The 16,638-nt window shown below is 44.1% G+C and overlaps 1 protein-coding gene across 1 annotated transcript in view; it reads left to right on the top strand.

Moving 5' to 3' along the window:
- The window catches only part of RMC1 (regulator of MON1-CCZ1), a 28,669-nt gene that overhangs the window by 2,211 nt on the left and 9,820 nt on the right, over window positions 1-16,638 (top strand). The window contains exons 3-10 of the mRNA XM_007974455.3: window positions 1,259-1,343; window positions 2,276-2,332; window positions 3,481-3,567; window positions 10,311-10,451; window positions 10,769-10,872; window positions 13,228-13,317; window positions 13,406-13,511; window positions 14,543-14,654. Of these exons, the coding sequence (XP_007972646.2) occupies window positions 1,259-1,343; window positions 2,276-2,332; window positions 3,481-3,567; window positions 10,311-10,451; window positions 10,769-10,872; window positions 13,228-13,317; window positions 13,406-13,511; window positions 14,543-14,654 (782 nt within the window). The remainder of the gene's footprint in view (window positions 1-1,258; window positions 1,344-2,275; window positions 2,333-3,480; window positions 3,568-10,310; window positions 10,452-10,768; window positions 10,873-13,227; window positions 13,318-13,405; window positions 13,512-14,542; window positions 14,655-16,638) is intronic.

Genomic DNA, 16,638 nt, shown 5'->3' with positions numbered 1-16,638 from the left:
TGTGGTGAAGAGCAGTGCTCTGGCGATGTAGAGTGGCACTGCATAGGCAGTCAAGGGATACTTAGGAAGATGGGTCTCTGGTAAGACTCGGGGGGTTGGTTGGGTGTGGAAAACAAGAGTGAGCCCATGATAATCTAGATTGAGGACTCTGAGAAGTTTGTTGGGGGGAAGGTACTGAATTTAACTTAAAAAGAGTTTTTAGACTGGGCACAGTGGCTCACATCTGTAATGCCAGCACTTTGGGAGGCCGAGGTGGGTGGATCACTTGAGATCAGGAGTTCGAGACCAGCTTGGCCAACATGGTGACACCCCATCTCTACTAAAAATACAAAAAATTAGCCGAGTGTGGTGGTGCGAACCTGAAATTCCAGCTACTCAGGACGCTGAGGCAGGAGAATCACGTGAACCTGAGAGGCAGAGGTTACAGTGAGCCAAGATTGTGCCACTGCATTGTAGCCTGGGCGACAGAGCAAGACTCCATTGCAAAAAAAAAAAAAAAAAAAAAAAAAAATTTAAAAGCAGCTTTATTGAGACATAGTTGGCACACAATAAACTGTACACACTTAATATTATACAATATGTGAGTTTTGACATGTATATACCTATGAAACCATCACCACAGTCAGGGCAATGAACATATTCAGACCCTGAAAAGTCTCCTTGAGCCCCTCTGTAATCCATCCCTTGAGTTTGCTTTTTTAAAATGAATTTTTAATTTAAAAAAGTATGTATTTGAATAGAGGCAGGTCTTGAACTCCTGTGATCCTCCTCCATCCTCTCACAGTGCTGGGATTACAGGTGTAGGCCACTGTGCCCAGCTAAGTTCACTTTTTAACTTCTGTCTGAGGCGGTCATGAGACACTTTAGTGGAGCCATCTGGTGCATCGCGGGTTTGCATAATGAATGCGCTGTGAGATGCACAAGTAAGTAGTTCTTTCCGGAAGCTTTGCTGTGAGCGAGAAACAGCAGTCATGGAGAAGGCTCCTGTGCGGGTCTATAGTTATTTATGTTGCGAACAATTCTCAGGTGATATGTGTGTGTGATCTCAATTCTTCAATCACTTGTTTTCCCAGCAAGTTGTTTCCAGTTGGATTTGGTAGTTTGAAAGAGGTCCTACTGATGGCTTCCGAAACATAACTTTAATTTTAGACTAGAATTTGCTGCCTCCTGAATATAGGTTGTGTCTTTAGCCTTTTCAATAAATGATAGTAGCTAGAATTAGATTATTTAACTACTAACACATTCTTTCTTCTTAAAGAATGGATGACAAAGGAGAAGTGAAGTGCATTAAGTTTTCCTTAGAAAATAAGATACTGGCTGTTCAGAGGACGTCAAAGACTGTGGTAAGACTTATCTTTAAAATATAGCATTAAAGGGCATTAGAAATGCATTTGGAAGAGAAGGAATTGCAAATTTTCAGTGTTAAAGGAAACATTATCTTACTATTGTGAAAGGTGTAGTTATGTTGCATTGTATTAGAGCCTTCAAAAATGAAAAAGACATTCGCGTGGGTTAAAAAAAAATGACCTTAGTTTGATTTTTAAATTACATTAAACATTTTTTTTGAGCCAGTCTTCCTTTGTTGCCCAGGCTGGAGTGCCGTGATGTGATCTCGGCTCACTGCAGCCTCGATCTCTCAGGCTCAAGTGATTCTCCTACCTCAGCCTCCCTTAAAAATTGTTAAAAAGTAATTTGGAACTTTGTGTGTCTTTTGTATTGCTTGATAGCTAGCAGCATAGACTGTGTGAGGTATATTTTTGGCTACTTTGTGAATTAACCTTCTCATCTCTCATTTCTGAGTGCTAGATCTGATAGGAGCAGATATTCCAAGTCGAAACAGCCTGCAAGCACTTTAGCCCTTGTAAATGTTCACCATTGCCGTTTGTAGAGTAGAGGGAAGGCTGTTCCAAACAGGCAGGATCCTCTCGTGGTTTCTTCCATCAGTTTTAAGTGTTAAAGTCTTGGGGAAGCCTCTTAGTAAGTGCAGCAACACATTTCTCTGACATCAGCTGCTTGAGGAATGAATTTGGAAAGGAGTTACTAAACTGTAACTGAGTATTTGTATTAACTTAAAAAAAAATTGAATCGTAAACTTGCTGCTATTGAGACAGATGATCCGAATTGGTCTTTTTATCTTTCCTGTGTTTGGGTTGTCTTCAGTTATTTTCTGGTCACTTTTTAAGTTAATATTTATCTTTTTCTTGTAGTATGCCAACATAGGTTGGCAGTATGCTGCCTAATCCAAATCTGTGTGTGTGTGTGTTTTTCCTTTCAGGATTTTTGTAATTTTATCCCTGATAATTCCCAGCTGGAATACACACAGGAGTGCAAGGTATGACCCCAGGCCCTTTCTCAGCTGCTGGCATCAGTGGTGTTGAGCTGGGTTATGTTGTGGAGAGTGGGGCATCGGGGCCACAGGGAGCACAGACTTGAAGTCAGACCGTCCCTCATGTTGATTCCAAAACCAGAGTCAGGCGGGGTGTTTGCTTTGTGACATTGAACAGTTTTCTGAGTTTGAAAGCTTGTTCCTTTGGAGCGGGGAGGGTTCAATGGATGACGCGTGGTGAACACCCAGTGGTGCCAGCCCTTGGGGGCTGTCGTCTGTCTTGCCCTTTTTCTCCTCACTGGGCTGACAGCACATCTGGGTCTGGGCCCTGGGATCCCTCACAGCCACATGGAGCGGAGGTTTCTGGTGAGGAGTTTCTTTTTCTCTTTCCTGAAGTTTCCTTTCCTCAATTTGTTGTCTTTGTCTTCTTACTTTCTTTCTTGCTTCCCCCAGGTGTTGATTCTAATCCACATTAATGAGATTTGCTGGGTGTCGTAAACTAGGCTAGAGGGAGCTGAGCTAAAAGTGGCAGTGTGGCACCCTGGGCGCTGACAGAGGCTGCTAGTGGTTGGGGTAGGGCTTTCTGCATCTTTGTGGCTGTTTTGCTCAGTGGAGTTCAGGGTGGACTATTCAATGAGGAGAGATGCGTCCCCACCGCTGTCCTCCCTGCCCTGTGGTGGCCCCGTGTGAGGAGGCCCTCAGCCCAGCCCTGCTCAGCCCTGTCTGCCCTTGAGCCAGTAGGGCGTGTGTCTGAGGGTCCTCAGCCCATTTTGGTCAACACTCGCTAAAGACCCTTAGGCCTTTGTACATTTATAATAACAGTTTTTGTAACATGGGTGACTAAGAATGTCGGCAGTACGGTGATTCCTGCAGGTAGAAGCTGCTGTCTGTGGGCTCTGGTTGGTTGCCTTTCTACAAAACACAGACTTCCCCTGTTCTGTTTAGCAGAAGGAATTAGGATTCAGGTTCTTGAATGAAGAGTTATGGGCAAAAATCAGGGAACATAGTATTTAAAATAAAATTTGTTTTGTTAATTAGTAAACATTCCGAGGAACTTTCATTAAAGAATGACAAACTGCAGAGATTGTTAAGCTTTTGAAGAGAGTTATATATATTCTTATTAATTAAAAATATTTTTAAAAAATTTTTCTTAGACTAAGAATGCCAACATTCTAGGATTCTGCTGGACTAGTTCTACTGAAATTGTCTTCATAACAGATCAAGGAATCGAATTTTACCAGGTATTATGTTTATCATTTATGTTTGTTGGTAAAAGTTCAGTGATAGCATTCTGGCAGCCTTTTGAATTCAGTACTGAAGAGAATTTTTTTTTTTTTTTTAACATTTTTTTAGAGATGGAATCTTGCTCTGTTGCCCAGGCTGCAGTGCAGTGGCATCATCATGGCTCACTGTAATCTCAAACTCCTGGGCTCAAGCAATCCTCCTGCCTCAGCCTCCTGAGTAGGTAGGACTACATGCATGTACCATCATGCCTGGCTAATTTTTATTTTTATTATTTTATTTTATTTATTTATTTTTTTGAGATGGAGTTTTGCTCTTACTGCCCAGGCTGGAGTGCGATGGCATGCTCTCAGCTCACCACAACCTCCACCTCCCAGGTTCAAGTGACTCTCCTGCCTCAGCCTCGTGAGTAGCTGGGATTACAGGCATGCGCCACCATGCCTGGCTAATTTTGTATTTTTAGTAGAGACGGGATTTCACCCTGTTGAGGCAGGTCTCAAACTCCTGACCTCAGGTGATCCGCCCGCCTCGGCCTCCCAGAGTGCTGTGATTACAGGTGTGAGCCACCGCACCCAGCCCTGGCTAATTTTTAAATTTTTTTGTAGAGATGAAGTCTTGATATGTTGCCCAGGCTGGTGTCAGACTCCTAACCTCGACTCCTGCCTTGGCCTCCCAAAGTGCCAGGATTACAGGCATGAGCTGTAGCACTCAGCTTTAGTCTCTTGCTGGGGATTTTATTCTTTTTTTTTTTCTAATTGCAAGTAATACCTTAAAAAAAAAAAAAAAAAAAGAAAAAAAAAAGCTGGGGGGAGGGCTTGGTGTCCCATGCCTGTAATTCCAGCTCTTTGGAAGGCCAAGATGGGCGGATGGCTTGAGTCCAGGAGTTTGAGACCAGCCAGGCCAACATGATGAAATCCCATCTCTATAAAAAATACAAAATGTTAGTCAGGCGTGGTGGGGTGCGCCTGTAGTCCCAGCTACCTGGGAGGCTGAAGTGGGAGGACTGCCTGAACCCAGGAGGCGGGAGGTTGCAGTGAGCCAAGATCACACCACTGCACTCCAGCCTGGATGATAGTGAGACCCCATCTCAAAAAAACAAACAAACAAAAAAACTTCATTAAAAAGTGGGCAAAGGCCAGGCGCAGTGGCTCACACCTGTAATCCCAGCACTTTGGGAGGCCGAGGCGTGCAGATCACCTGAGGTCAGGAGTTCAAGACCAGCGTGGCCAACATGACGAAACCCCATCTCTATTAAAAATACAAAAATTAGCTAGGTGTGGTGGCAGGTACCTGTAATCCCAGCTGCTAGGGAAGCTGAGGCCGGAGAATTGCTTGAACCTGGGAGGCGGAGGTTGCAGTGAGCTGAGATGGTACCACTGCACTCCAGCCTGGGCAACAGAGCAAGACTTCATCTTAAAAAAAAGTGGACAAGGGACATGAGCAGACACTTTTTAAAAGAAGACATACATGCGACCAACAAACATAAAAAAGCTCAACATCACTGATCATTAGAGAAATGCAAATCAAAACCACAATGAGATACTATCTCACACTAGTCAGCATAGCTATTATAAAAAAGTCAAAGAATAACAGATGTTGGCAAGGTTGTGGAGAAAAGGGAACCCTTATGCACTGTTGCTGGGAGTGTAAATTAGTTCAACCTTTGTGGAAAACAGTATGGCGGTTCCTCAAAGAGCTAAAAGCAGAGCTCCCGTTTGACCTGGCAGCCCCGTTACTGGGTGTATATGCAGAGGAATGTAAATTATTCTACCGTAAAGGCCCATGCATGTGAATGTTCACTGAAGCACTGTTCACAGTAGCAAACACATGGAATCAACCTAAATGCCCATCAGTGACAGATTGGATAAAGAAAATGTGGTACATATATACCATGGAATACTGTGCAGCCATGAAAATGAACAAGATCATGTCTTTTGTGGGAACATGGGTGGAGATGGAGGCCATCATCCTTAGCAAATTAACACAGGAACAGAAAACCAAATACCACATGTTCTCACTTCCAAGTGGGAGCTAAATGATAAGTTATGAATGCAAAGAAGGAAACAACAAACACGGGGGTCTACTTGAGCAGGGGAGGGTGGGAGGAGGGAGAGGAGCAGAAAAGATAACTTTTGGGGACTGGACTTAATACCTGGGTAATGAAATAATCTGTACCACAAACCCTCGTGACATGAGTTTACCTGTGTAACAAACTTTCACATCTATCCCCGAACCTAAAAGTTAAAACAACATTCGAACATTGCAAGATACATAATATGGAAAGCAAATGTTCCCTATAATCCCAATAAATTATTATGAATAGTTTGGTGCATATTCCTCCATTTTTAAAAATAAATACATACAAACTTCTTTTTAACAGAAAGGGGAATGTTGTATATAAACTTGCAGCTAGCCTTTTTTTTTTTTTCTTCTTCCAAAGTGTATCTTGGACATCATTCTGTATTTTATTCTGACTGGGTAGTATTCCACTGTATGGATGGACTGCAGCTTAACCAATTTTTTGTTGTTGGACATTGGCTGGTTTTCCATTTTTTTGTGATTACAAATAACCCTTCAGTAACATTCTTGTACACATTTCTTTATGTTAGAGGGAGAGTTGCAGTATAGGTATGAACATCTGAAAAGCTGAACCGGTATCACCAAATTTCTTTTAGACATGTGCATTTTCACTAGCAATATAGGAACTTCTGCTTTTCATACCTTTAGGAGAACTGGATATTATCAGTCCATAGACGTTAGTTAACCTGAGAGGCAGAAAGAGTTCTTTTTTTTTGAGACAGCCTCACTCTGTCGCCCAGGCTGGAATGCAGTGGCACTATCTCAGCTCCTCCGCCCCTTGGGTTCAAGCAATTCTCCTGTCTCAGCCTCCCAAGTGGCTGGGTCTACAGGTGCCCACCACCACGCCAGGCTAATTTTTGTATTTTTAGTAGGGGTGGGGTTTCACCACGTTGGCCAGGCTGTTCTTGAACCCCTGGCCTTAAATAATCCACCTATCTCGGCCCCCTAAAGTGCTGGGATTACAGGTGTGAGCCACCACGCCTGGCTGAAAGACATTTTAATTTGCATTTTACATTACTAGAGAAGTAAGCATCTTTTCATTTGTATATTGTCCATTTGTATTTTGCTAACTGCCTCTTAAAGTTTTTTTATTTTGTGATAATTATTTTGAGACAGGATCTCTGTCACCCAGGCTGGAGTACAGTGGCACAATCACGGCTCACTGCAGCCTGGACCTCCTAGCCTCACGTAGTCCTCCCACCTCAGCTTCCCGAGTAGCTGGAACTACAGGTGTGTGCCAGCACGCCCAACTAATTTTTTTTCCTTTTTTTTTTTTTTTGTAGAGATGAGGTCTTGCCATGTTGCCTAGACTGGTCTTGAACTCCTAGGCTCAAGCCGTTCTCCTGCCTTGGCGTCCCAGGTGCTGGGATTTATGGGCACGAGCCACTGTGTGTGGCCAAAAAAATTTGTTTTTACTGTGGTAAAAAACATACAACATTTATCATCTTAACTGTTTTTAAGTGTTCAGTTCAGTAGTGTTAAGTATATTCATTCCCATTGTTTGTTATGAAATAGCACCAGAACTTCTTTCATCTTGTGAAACCAAAACTGTATCCAGTAAACAACTCCCCTTATCCCTTCCTTGCAGCCCCAACAATCTCTATTTTACTTTCTGTTTCTATGAATTTGACTCCTTTTTTTTTTGAGATGGAGTCTCGCTCTGTCGCCCAGGCTGGAGTGCAGTGGCGTGATCTCAGCTCACTGCAACCTCTGCCTTCTGGGTTCAGGCGATTCTCCCGTCTCAGCCTCCCGAATAGCTGGGATTACAGGTGTGTGCCACCACGCCTGGCTAATTTTTGTATTTTTGGTAGAGATGGGATTTCACCCTGTTGGCCAAGCTGATCTTGGACTCCTGACTTCAGGTGATCCACTCACCTCAGCTTTCCAAAGTGCTGGGATTACAGGCATGAGCCACTGTGTCCGGCCAGATTTGATTACCTTTTATGCTTCATATAAGTAAAATTATACAGTATTTGTCCCTTTGTGACTGGCTTATTTCATCTACCATAATATCCTAAAGGTTCCCCCATGCCATAGCACGTGATAGGGTTTCCTTTTTAAGACTGATAGTATCGCATTGAGTGTGTACACCACATTTTGCTTATCCGTTCATCTGTTGAGGGACATTTGGGTTGCGTCCACCTCTTGGCCATTGTGAATAGTGCTGCTGTCAGTACAGGTATGCAGATACCTCTTCAAGATCCTGTTTTCAGTTCTTTTAGATTTATACCCAGAGTGAGATTGCTGGAGCAGATGATAGTTCTGTTTCTTAATGTTGTGGGGAACTGCTATACTGTTTTCCATAGCAGTTATACCATTTTGCAATCCCTCCAAGTGTACAAGGGTCCCAGTTTCTCCGTATCCTCACCAACGCTTGCTGTATTTTTTTTTTTTTTTTTGTAAGAGCCATCTTAATTGTGGTTTTGATTTGTGCTCTTTGTTGATTAGTGATGTTGAGCACTTGTGTGTGTGTGTTGGCCACTTTGTGTATCATCTTTGGAGAAATGACTAATTCGGGTCATTGTGCCTATTTTAAAAATCGAATTATTATTATTGAATTGTAGTTCTTTATATATTCTGATAGTAACACCTTCTTAGAGATACAATTTGCAAGTATTTTCTCCGAATCCGGAGGTCACCTTTCCACTCTGTGGATCGTGTCCTTTGATGTACTTGCCTGTTTCTTTTCATCTGTTCCAGCTTCCTGACCTATTGAGCATGCTTCTGAGATCTCTAAGTGGAACTAATTCAGAGGGTGTTAAGAGTTCTTTCAGGTTTTGATTTTATTGACCTAATGAAAGCAGTGTAATTTAGAATGTATGGATACAGAAAATACACCTGTGCGTTAATGCCATGGTGTAAGGCTATCATCAAAATCTTAGTAATGACTGGCTGGGCACGGTGGCTCATGCCTGTAATCCTAGCACTTTGGGAGGCCAACATGGGTGATCACCTGAGGTCAGGAGTTCGAGACCAGCCTGGCCACCACGGTGAAGCCCCGTCTCTATTAAACCCCATTTCTACTAAGCGTTGTCTCTACTGTCTCAAAATAAAAATACAAAAATTAGCTGGGTGTGGTGGCGGGCGCCTATAATCCCAGCTACTTGGGAGGCTGAGGCAGGAGAATCCCTTGAACCTGGGAGGCGGAGGTTGCAGTGAGCTGAGACTTTGCCATTGCACTCCAGCCTGGGCAGCAAGAGCTAAACTCCATCTCCCCTTCCCCCCCACAAAAAAATTGTAATGACCAATAGGAGAACTTTAAACAAACTTTAGATAAATTCCATACACATAGAAATAGAATTTTGTACATATGATTGCATGGGAAGGGTGGCTTGCTTTATGGAGGAGTTCCCTGTGGTAATCATTTAAAGGTCTTTCTGTTCTCTGCAGTGGGAAAGTATACCTTAAGGTTACCTAGATGGCTTCAGGTCTTCAAGAAAAAAGTTAAAAAGAAAGAAGACTCTAGCACATCCTAGTTACTATAGTTATTAAGAAGCTTCTGGCTCCTGCCTCTGACGTGCACAGCAGTTCTTCAGTGCAGTGTACCATGAGCATTTATGTCTTGGGGGCTCTATACAGTGTTCCGTAATAGCAGAATATTTACGGTACATTTAAAATGTGCCTGGATTATGAAGTACCGCATTTGTATGCAGTCTTTTTTTTTTTTTTTTTTTTTTTTTTTTGAGACGGAGTCTCGCTCTGCCGCCCAGGCTGGAGTGCAGTGGCCGGATCTCAGCTCACTGCAAGCTCCGCCTCCCAGGTTCACGCCATTCTCCTGCCTCCGCCTCCCGAGTAGCTGGGACTACAGGCGCCCGCCACCTCGCCCGGCTAGTTTTTTGTATTTTTTAGTAGAGACGGGGTTTCACCATGTTAACCAGGATGGTCTCGATCTCCTGACCTCGTGATCCGCCCGTCTCGGCCTCCCAAAGTGCTGGGATTACAGGCTTGAGCCACCGCGCCCGGCCCTTGTATGCAGTCTTATGAACACATCTGCTAGAAGAAGGGAGCTCCTCCCAGGCCCAGTGTAGACTGGAGTCGAGATGGAGGCCAAGTAGAAGGCAGATCTGCCATGGCCTGGGAGGTGGCCGAGTTAATACATGGGGCCCTGGAGGTGTCAGTTTCTTTTGGTCATTTCCTGGATGAGGAGAATTTCGTTGTAAATTGCTCTTAGGTGTATCCATGTGCTCCACATGCCCAAGCATGTAAAGCACCAAGCACAGGGCTGGTGAAGTAGTAGCTGTAATAAGTACAAGAAAGAATGTTCATTTCACTTAGTGGGTTTCTTCTGCTTTTTATTCTCAGAGTGCACTGTAAGAATCTTCTGACAGTTTGCTGTTATTGATTGATTTATTTATTGAGACTGAGTCTTGCTGTCATTCACGCTGGAGTGTGATGGTGCAATCTTGACTCATTGCAACCTCCGCCTCCCAGGTTCATTCAAGCAATTCTTGTGCCTCCGCCTCCCGAGTAGCTGGGATTACAGGCATGCGCCACCACGTCCGGCTGATTTTTGTATTTTTAGTAGAGACAGGGTTTCACCATTTTGTCCAGGCTGGTTTAGAACTCCTGACCTCAGGTGATCTGCCCACCTCGGCCTCCCAAAGTGCTGGGATTAGTTTGCTGTTTTTTAAATGAAGATCCTGGTTCTTAAACTCTGCTTCAGGTATTACCAGAGAAACGGAGCCTGAAACTCTTGAAGAGCCACAATCTCAATGTGAATTGGTACATGTACTGCCCCGAGAGCGCCGTGATCTTGCTGTCTACCACGGTCCTGGAGAATGTCCTGCAGCCTTTTCACTTCAGGGTAAGAGGAAGCCTCCCCTGAAAACAGCACATTTCCCCAGTTGTCCCCTGTTGCTGTAGCATCCTAATGTGTCAGGCACATTAGGGACAGGTTCCTCCAGCCGTAATGTCACGCTCTGACCACTAGAGGGCACTCTGTGTACCCGTCAGCTCCTGGAGCCATTCATTTTATGCTGGGCAGACAGGCCGTGAGGGGACACGGGGGACGGTGGAAAGGATCCAAAGTCTATGTTTATCCTTGTTGGTTTTACGTAGGGAATGGTGAAACATCAAAAGGGTTTAATAAGTTTTTCCTAAAACTTTTTTCCCCCTAAACAGGCTGGCACTATGTCAAAGCTGCCCAAGTTTGAGATTGAATTACCAGCTGCACCTAAGTCAACTAAACCCAGCCTTTCCGAAAGAGACATCGCAATGGCTACCGTGTATGTCTGTGTCAGAGAGAACTCCATCCTGTGATTGCTTTCAGTAATATAAATAATAGGAGGAGTGTGGTACAAGCACCACATGATGCCCTGACCCCTAGAACACATAAGGAGGACTCCCCTTGTCCTGGGTATTCAGTGTCTAGATCCTCTGAACATAGAAAACCTGCAGCGTTTTTGGCATTCCTTTTTGATTTTTATCAGCTTTGTGATGCTAAGGAATTCCTTTGCCTTTCTAGCCTGATAAAACAAGAACTTTGAACCAATTTATTTCTTAGTGTTTTTGTTTTATAATTTCTTCTTTTTTTTTTTCAAGACAGAATCTTTGTTCTGTCACCTAGGCTGGAGTGCAGTGGTGCAATGTCGGCTCACTGCAGCCTCCGCCTCCCAGGCTCAAGTGATTCTTCTGCTTCAGCCTCCCAAGTAGCTGGGATTACAAGTATGTGTCACCTCGCCTGGCTAATCTTTGTATTTTTGGTAGAGACAGGGTTTCACCATGTTGACCGGGCTGGTCTTGAACTCCTGACCTCAAGTGATCCACCTGCCTTGGCCTCCCAAAGTGCTGGGATTACGGGTGTGAGCCACTGTGCCTGGCCAATTTTTTTTTTTTTTTTTTTTTTTAAAGCTAAGTTATCGTTCTAAATAAGAAAATACATTAAGATTTTTATGTAACAAACGTGGAACTCAATTACTTATATATGGAGGTATATTTTCTTTTTCTGTTTTTTTTTTTTTTTTAAGATGGAGTCTTGCTCTGTTGCCAGGCTGGAGTGCAGTGGTATGATCTTGGCTCACTGCAACCTCTGCCTCCCAGGTTCAAGCAATTCTCCTTCCTCAGCCTCCCAAGTAGCTGAGACTACAGCCACGTGCCACCATGCCCAACTAATTTTTGTATTTTTAGTAGAGACAGGGTTTCACCATGTTGGCCAGGATGGTCTCAGTCTCTTGACCTGGTGATCTGCCTGCCTCAGCCTCCCAAAGTGTTGGGATTACAGGTGTGAGCCACTGTGCCCGGCAGTACGAAGGTATATTTTCATTTGAAAAAGTGGATATCTCAGTTTTTAAATTTGTAATGAAAATTTTAAACACACAGTAGAGATTAATAAAAACCCTAAACTTTCAAACTTTTTGGTAGTATAATGTTCTTTTCTTTATTTCTTCTTCCTTTTTTTTTTTTTTTTTTGGTACTTTTCTGTGGCTTTCCTGTTTATTTTTAAATTTTTTTTGGAGAGTCTCACTCTGTTGCCCAGGCTGGAGTGCAGTGTTACGATCTCGGCTCACTGCAGCCTCCGCCTCCTAGGTTCAAGTGATTGTCCTGCCACAGTCTCCCGAGTACCTGGGACTACAGGTGCATGCCACCACATCTGGATAATTTTTATATTTTCTGAAGAGATGGAGTTTCACCATGTTGCCCAGGCTGGCCTTGAACTCCTGGGCTCAGGTGATCCTCCCGCCTCGGCCTCCCAAAGTGCTGGGTTTATAGGCGTGAGCCACCGTGCCCAGCCAGCATTCCTGTTTGGACAATAGATAAAGCGCAAGCAGTCCTGGTGGAAGTGGAGGTGGGGACTGTTCCCTCCCACCTTGGTCTCCTTGTCCCTGGGCAGGCCCAGCGCAGAGTTTACCGCTGGACTGGAATATGCATTCAGGAACTGTTCACAGCAACACTTATTAGATGGCACTTAAATAGAAGAGGCTGAGCATGGTGGCGCACGCCTGTAATACCAGTGACTGGGGAGGCCAAGGCAGGAGGAGTGCCTTGAGGCCAGGAGTTCAAGACCAGCCTGCGCAACATAGTGAGACCCTGTTTCTACAAAAATATTTAAAACTTAGCCAGGCACGGTGGCATGTGCATATAGTCCTAGCTACTGGGGAGGCTGAGGTGAGGGAAGATCACCGAAGCCTAGGAGTTGGAGGTTGCAGTGAGCTGTGGTTGCACGTGACAGAGGGAGACCCTGTCTGTGAAAAATGAAAAAAAAAAAAGTGATTATATTTTTCTGTTATTAAGGAATATACATTCATTATACAAAACTTGGAAAACAGAAAGAGAAGAAAATGAACTTATTAGCATATCACTCAAGTATAACTATTAACATGTGTTTCATTTTAGACTCTATGCTTAGGTTTGGGGTTTTCTTTTAAAAGATTATGATCAAGCTGTATTTGGTGTGTGTTCTCTTTTCCACTTAACTTTATAATAGGCTTTGAGTAACTGCATGTTTCTTTGTAAACATTTTTGTTGGCAGCAAAATAGTCCATTAAGTGAATATCTCATAATTTACTTAACCGTGATACCATTTAGAGCAAAGGAATTTTGAATGGCCAGATGTGATTTTTGTCTCTTTGTTCCCTAATTAGATACGGGCAGCTGTATGTTCTCTTCTTGAGGCATCATTCTCGGACCTCCAACAGCACAGGAGCGGAGGTGGTCCTCTATCATCTGCCACGGTAGATTTCATGCTTGTTTCCCCTCTCTCGGTGATTTTAAAATGTGAGCTGCAGCTTGTTGATCTATTTTTTGCTTTCTATCCGACAGAGAAGGTGCCTGTAAAAAGATGCACATATTGAAGTTAAATAGGACGGGAAAGTTTGCCCTGAACGTGGTGGACAACCTGGTGGTCGTGCATCATCAGGACACAGAGGTACAAGCTGTCTGCGTTTCTACCAAAGTTCAGGTTGCTTAAAAGCCTTGTGAAAATTGGCGGCTGGGTGCAGTGGATCACGCCTGTAATCCCAACACTTTGGGAGGCCAAGGCGGACAGACTGGTTGAGCCCAGGAGCTTGAGACCAGCCTGGGCAACATGGCAAAACCCCACCTATATAAAAAATAAAAAACTTAGCCGGGTGTGGTAGCGCATGCCTATAGTCCCAGCTACTTGTGGGGCTAGGGCTGGAGGATGGTGTGAACCCGGCAGGTCGGGGCTTCAGTGAGTTGAGATTGTGCCCCTGCACCCAGCCTGGGTGATGGAGCAAGATCCTGTCTCCGAAAAAAAAAGAAAAGAAAAAAAAGAAAAGAAAATTGGCAAAATGTCTGAGTAAGATTAGAAAGTGCATTTTTATTTTTTATGCTAAGAGTTTTCATCTTCCAGATGGAAATGGGTTAAGTAGTTTAGAAAAAAGTGATTGTGTCAGTTGATTAAAGATAATTGAAAACTGTTTCAGAAAGTAACACTTGAGATTTGACCTTGGAAGGAGGTGGGAATCCGCTCCATTCCACGAGTACATGAACTCTCTATTGCAATTGTGAGCATGGATGATAGTGCTAGGGGATAATGGTTTTGAGGCCGTGTGGACCAGGACAACTAGAATGGGTCCTGTGGGCTGGGCCTCTGGTATAAAGAAGCCACTTCCCTCCTCTACCCTCCCAGAGGGTGGTGACGCTAACTCTCTGACACATGAAGATGTTTCCAGTGGAAATGACAGAGATCTTAGGTCACTTTGAGCTTGTCAAAGGTAGCATGTCATACATGCAGGAAATACTTGTGAGAGGAGATAAAGATATTAAAAGAGAGTTGTAATGTTAATGACAAATTCCTCAAGTAAGAACTAGCCTATAGGGAGGAGATGCAAACAAAGGCTTTTAAACTGATTTAAACAGCAAGATGGGATGGAATGAAAGGGACTGGGCAAACTGTGATTCATTTTGGCCTCAGTTTTGTTTTCTCCCCCATAGACGTCAGTAATATTTGATATCAAGTTACGGGGAGAGTTTGATGGCTCCGTTACCTTCCACCACCCGGTGCTTCCCGCGCGATCGATCCAGCCCTATCAGATCCCCATCGCAGGTAACGGGTTCTGTAGAGGAGTCTGTGCTGCCGTTTTACCACGTGGCTGTGTTCTCACCATGATCTTGGGGAGTCACATTAAAAGTGGAGTGAGGAGTAAACAGAGATTTCCAGATCTGTCTGATTTTGCCAGGGGCCATTTGTTCCAGTTCTGTCGTTTAAAGAGGGAGTCTCACGCACTCGCCCAGGCTGGTATGTAGTGGTGTGATCCTGGCTCACTACAACCTCCACCTCCTGGGTTCAAGTGATTATCCTGCCTCAGTCTCCCAAGTAGCTGGGATTACAGGTATGCGCCACCGTGCCCAGCTAATTTTTATATTTTTTTAAATTTATTTTTTTGACCGAGCCTCAATCTATTGCCCAGGCTGGAGTGCAGTGGCTTGATCTTGGCTCACTGCAACCTCTGCCACTCACAAGATTCAAGGTTGTGAAGTATTCAAGCAATTGAACCAAGTATTCAGTTGCTTAAATACTTGTGAGGGGAGATAAGGTTCAAGTGATTCTCCTGCCTCAGCCTCCTAAGTAGCTGGGATTACAGGCATGCGCCACCACGCCCAGCTAATTTTTTTGTATTTTTAGTAGAGATGGGGTTTCACCATGTTGGCCAGGCTGGTCTTGAACTTCTGGTCTCAAGTGATCTGCCCGCTTTGGCCTCTCAAAGTGCTGGAATTACAGGCATGAGCCACCACGCCTGGCCCAAATTTTTTTATGTTTGATAGAGATGGGGTTTTACCATGTTGGCTAGACTAGTCTTGAACTCCTGACCTCAGATGATCCGCCTGCGTCAGTCTCCCAAAGTGCTAGGATTACAAGTGTGAGCCACCGTGACCAGCCTGTTCTAATTTTTTAAAAAATGCAACTACTACTGATCGTATAAGCTAAAGTTATGTTGTGAAAAAAGCATTTTCTAAGATAGATGAATCTCCCTTGGGAGGAAATAATTTATCTTACCTGAGCTGTAGAATGGATAGTTTTGATTACTCATTGATGGTGAAAGATGTTTTAATACTGAATATGTCCATAACGTTTTCTGTTTGCCTGAGCTCTGTAACGCTGAAATTAACTTTGGCTGTATGCTTGTTACTTTAACCTGGGATCACTTTTCTCTTGCTCACATTCCGTGTGACAGTGATGATGAATATTGCATTCTTTGGGACTGACAGTCACAGTAAGTGCTTTGGCTGTGGCTTTTAGGCTTACCCAAATCAGTCCTCCTGCCTGGAGAGGAGGTGGGGTTGGGAAGTCAGAAGAGTGGAGGCCAGGAATTCAGGAAAAGGGAAAGTCATTTATTTGCTTCATTTTGCCTTTTCCCAGTGTAATTGATTTTAACACAGAACTGAAAGAATATTCAACTCTCTCTCTCTCTCTTTTTTTTTTCCTAAAATAGAACGTTATTTTCTCTCAGTTCTGGTGGCTGGAAGTTCAAGATGTCTGCGGGTTTGCTTTCTTCTGGGGCCTCCCTGCTTGCAGGCCTCCTTGCAGATGGCCGCCTTCTCACTGCGTTCCCACAGGGTCTGTCTGCTGTGCCTGTCCCTCCCAGCAGTCTCCCGGCTCTCTTTTGAAGGAGATTGGAGTGCAGAGTTGGCTAGTCTGAGGTTTCAGTGTACAAGACGTAGTCAGGTGCTCACACTTGGAACCCTGGTACTAATATTTTATTCTTTGTCAGACAGCATCGGGCGGTTGACCCAGCCTGCAGTCAGGATTTCCTTGTACCTTTCACCCAGGAGATTCAGAATTGGGCTCTGGCTGAAAGTTTAGCAAGAGCAGCATCGTCAGCCTGACTGCCCTGTCTTGCTGGATCAGCCAAAAGCTAAGTTACTTTCTGGCACAGTTGGAGGAAGGAGCTGGTTCTTAACAGACATTTGGTGAGGTCTTTTGGTCTCCTGTGTTCTCTCGAGCTGCTTCCTCTTCCTCTGTACATAATGTTAGCGTTGAAAGAACAGACTTTGCCAAGTGATTGTCTTGTGTCTGCTGCCCACTTGGC

Source organism: Chlorocebus sabaeus, chromosome 18, assembly GCF_047675955.1.
Source record: "Chlorocebus sabaeus isolate Y175 chromosome 18, mChlSab1.0.hap1, whole genome shotgun sequence".
In the NCBI taxonomy this organism is placed as follows: domain Eukaryota; kingdom Metazoa; phylum Chordata; class Mammalia; order Primates; family Cercopithecidae; genus Chlorocebus; species Chlorocebus sabaeus.
This window is presented reverse-complemented; position numbering and strand designations above follow the sequence as displayed.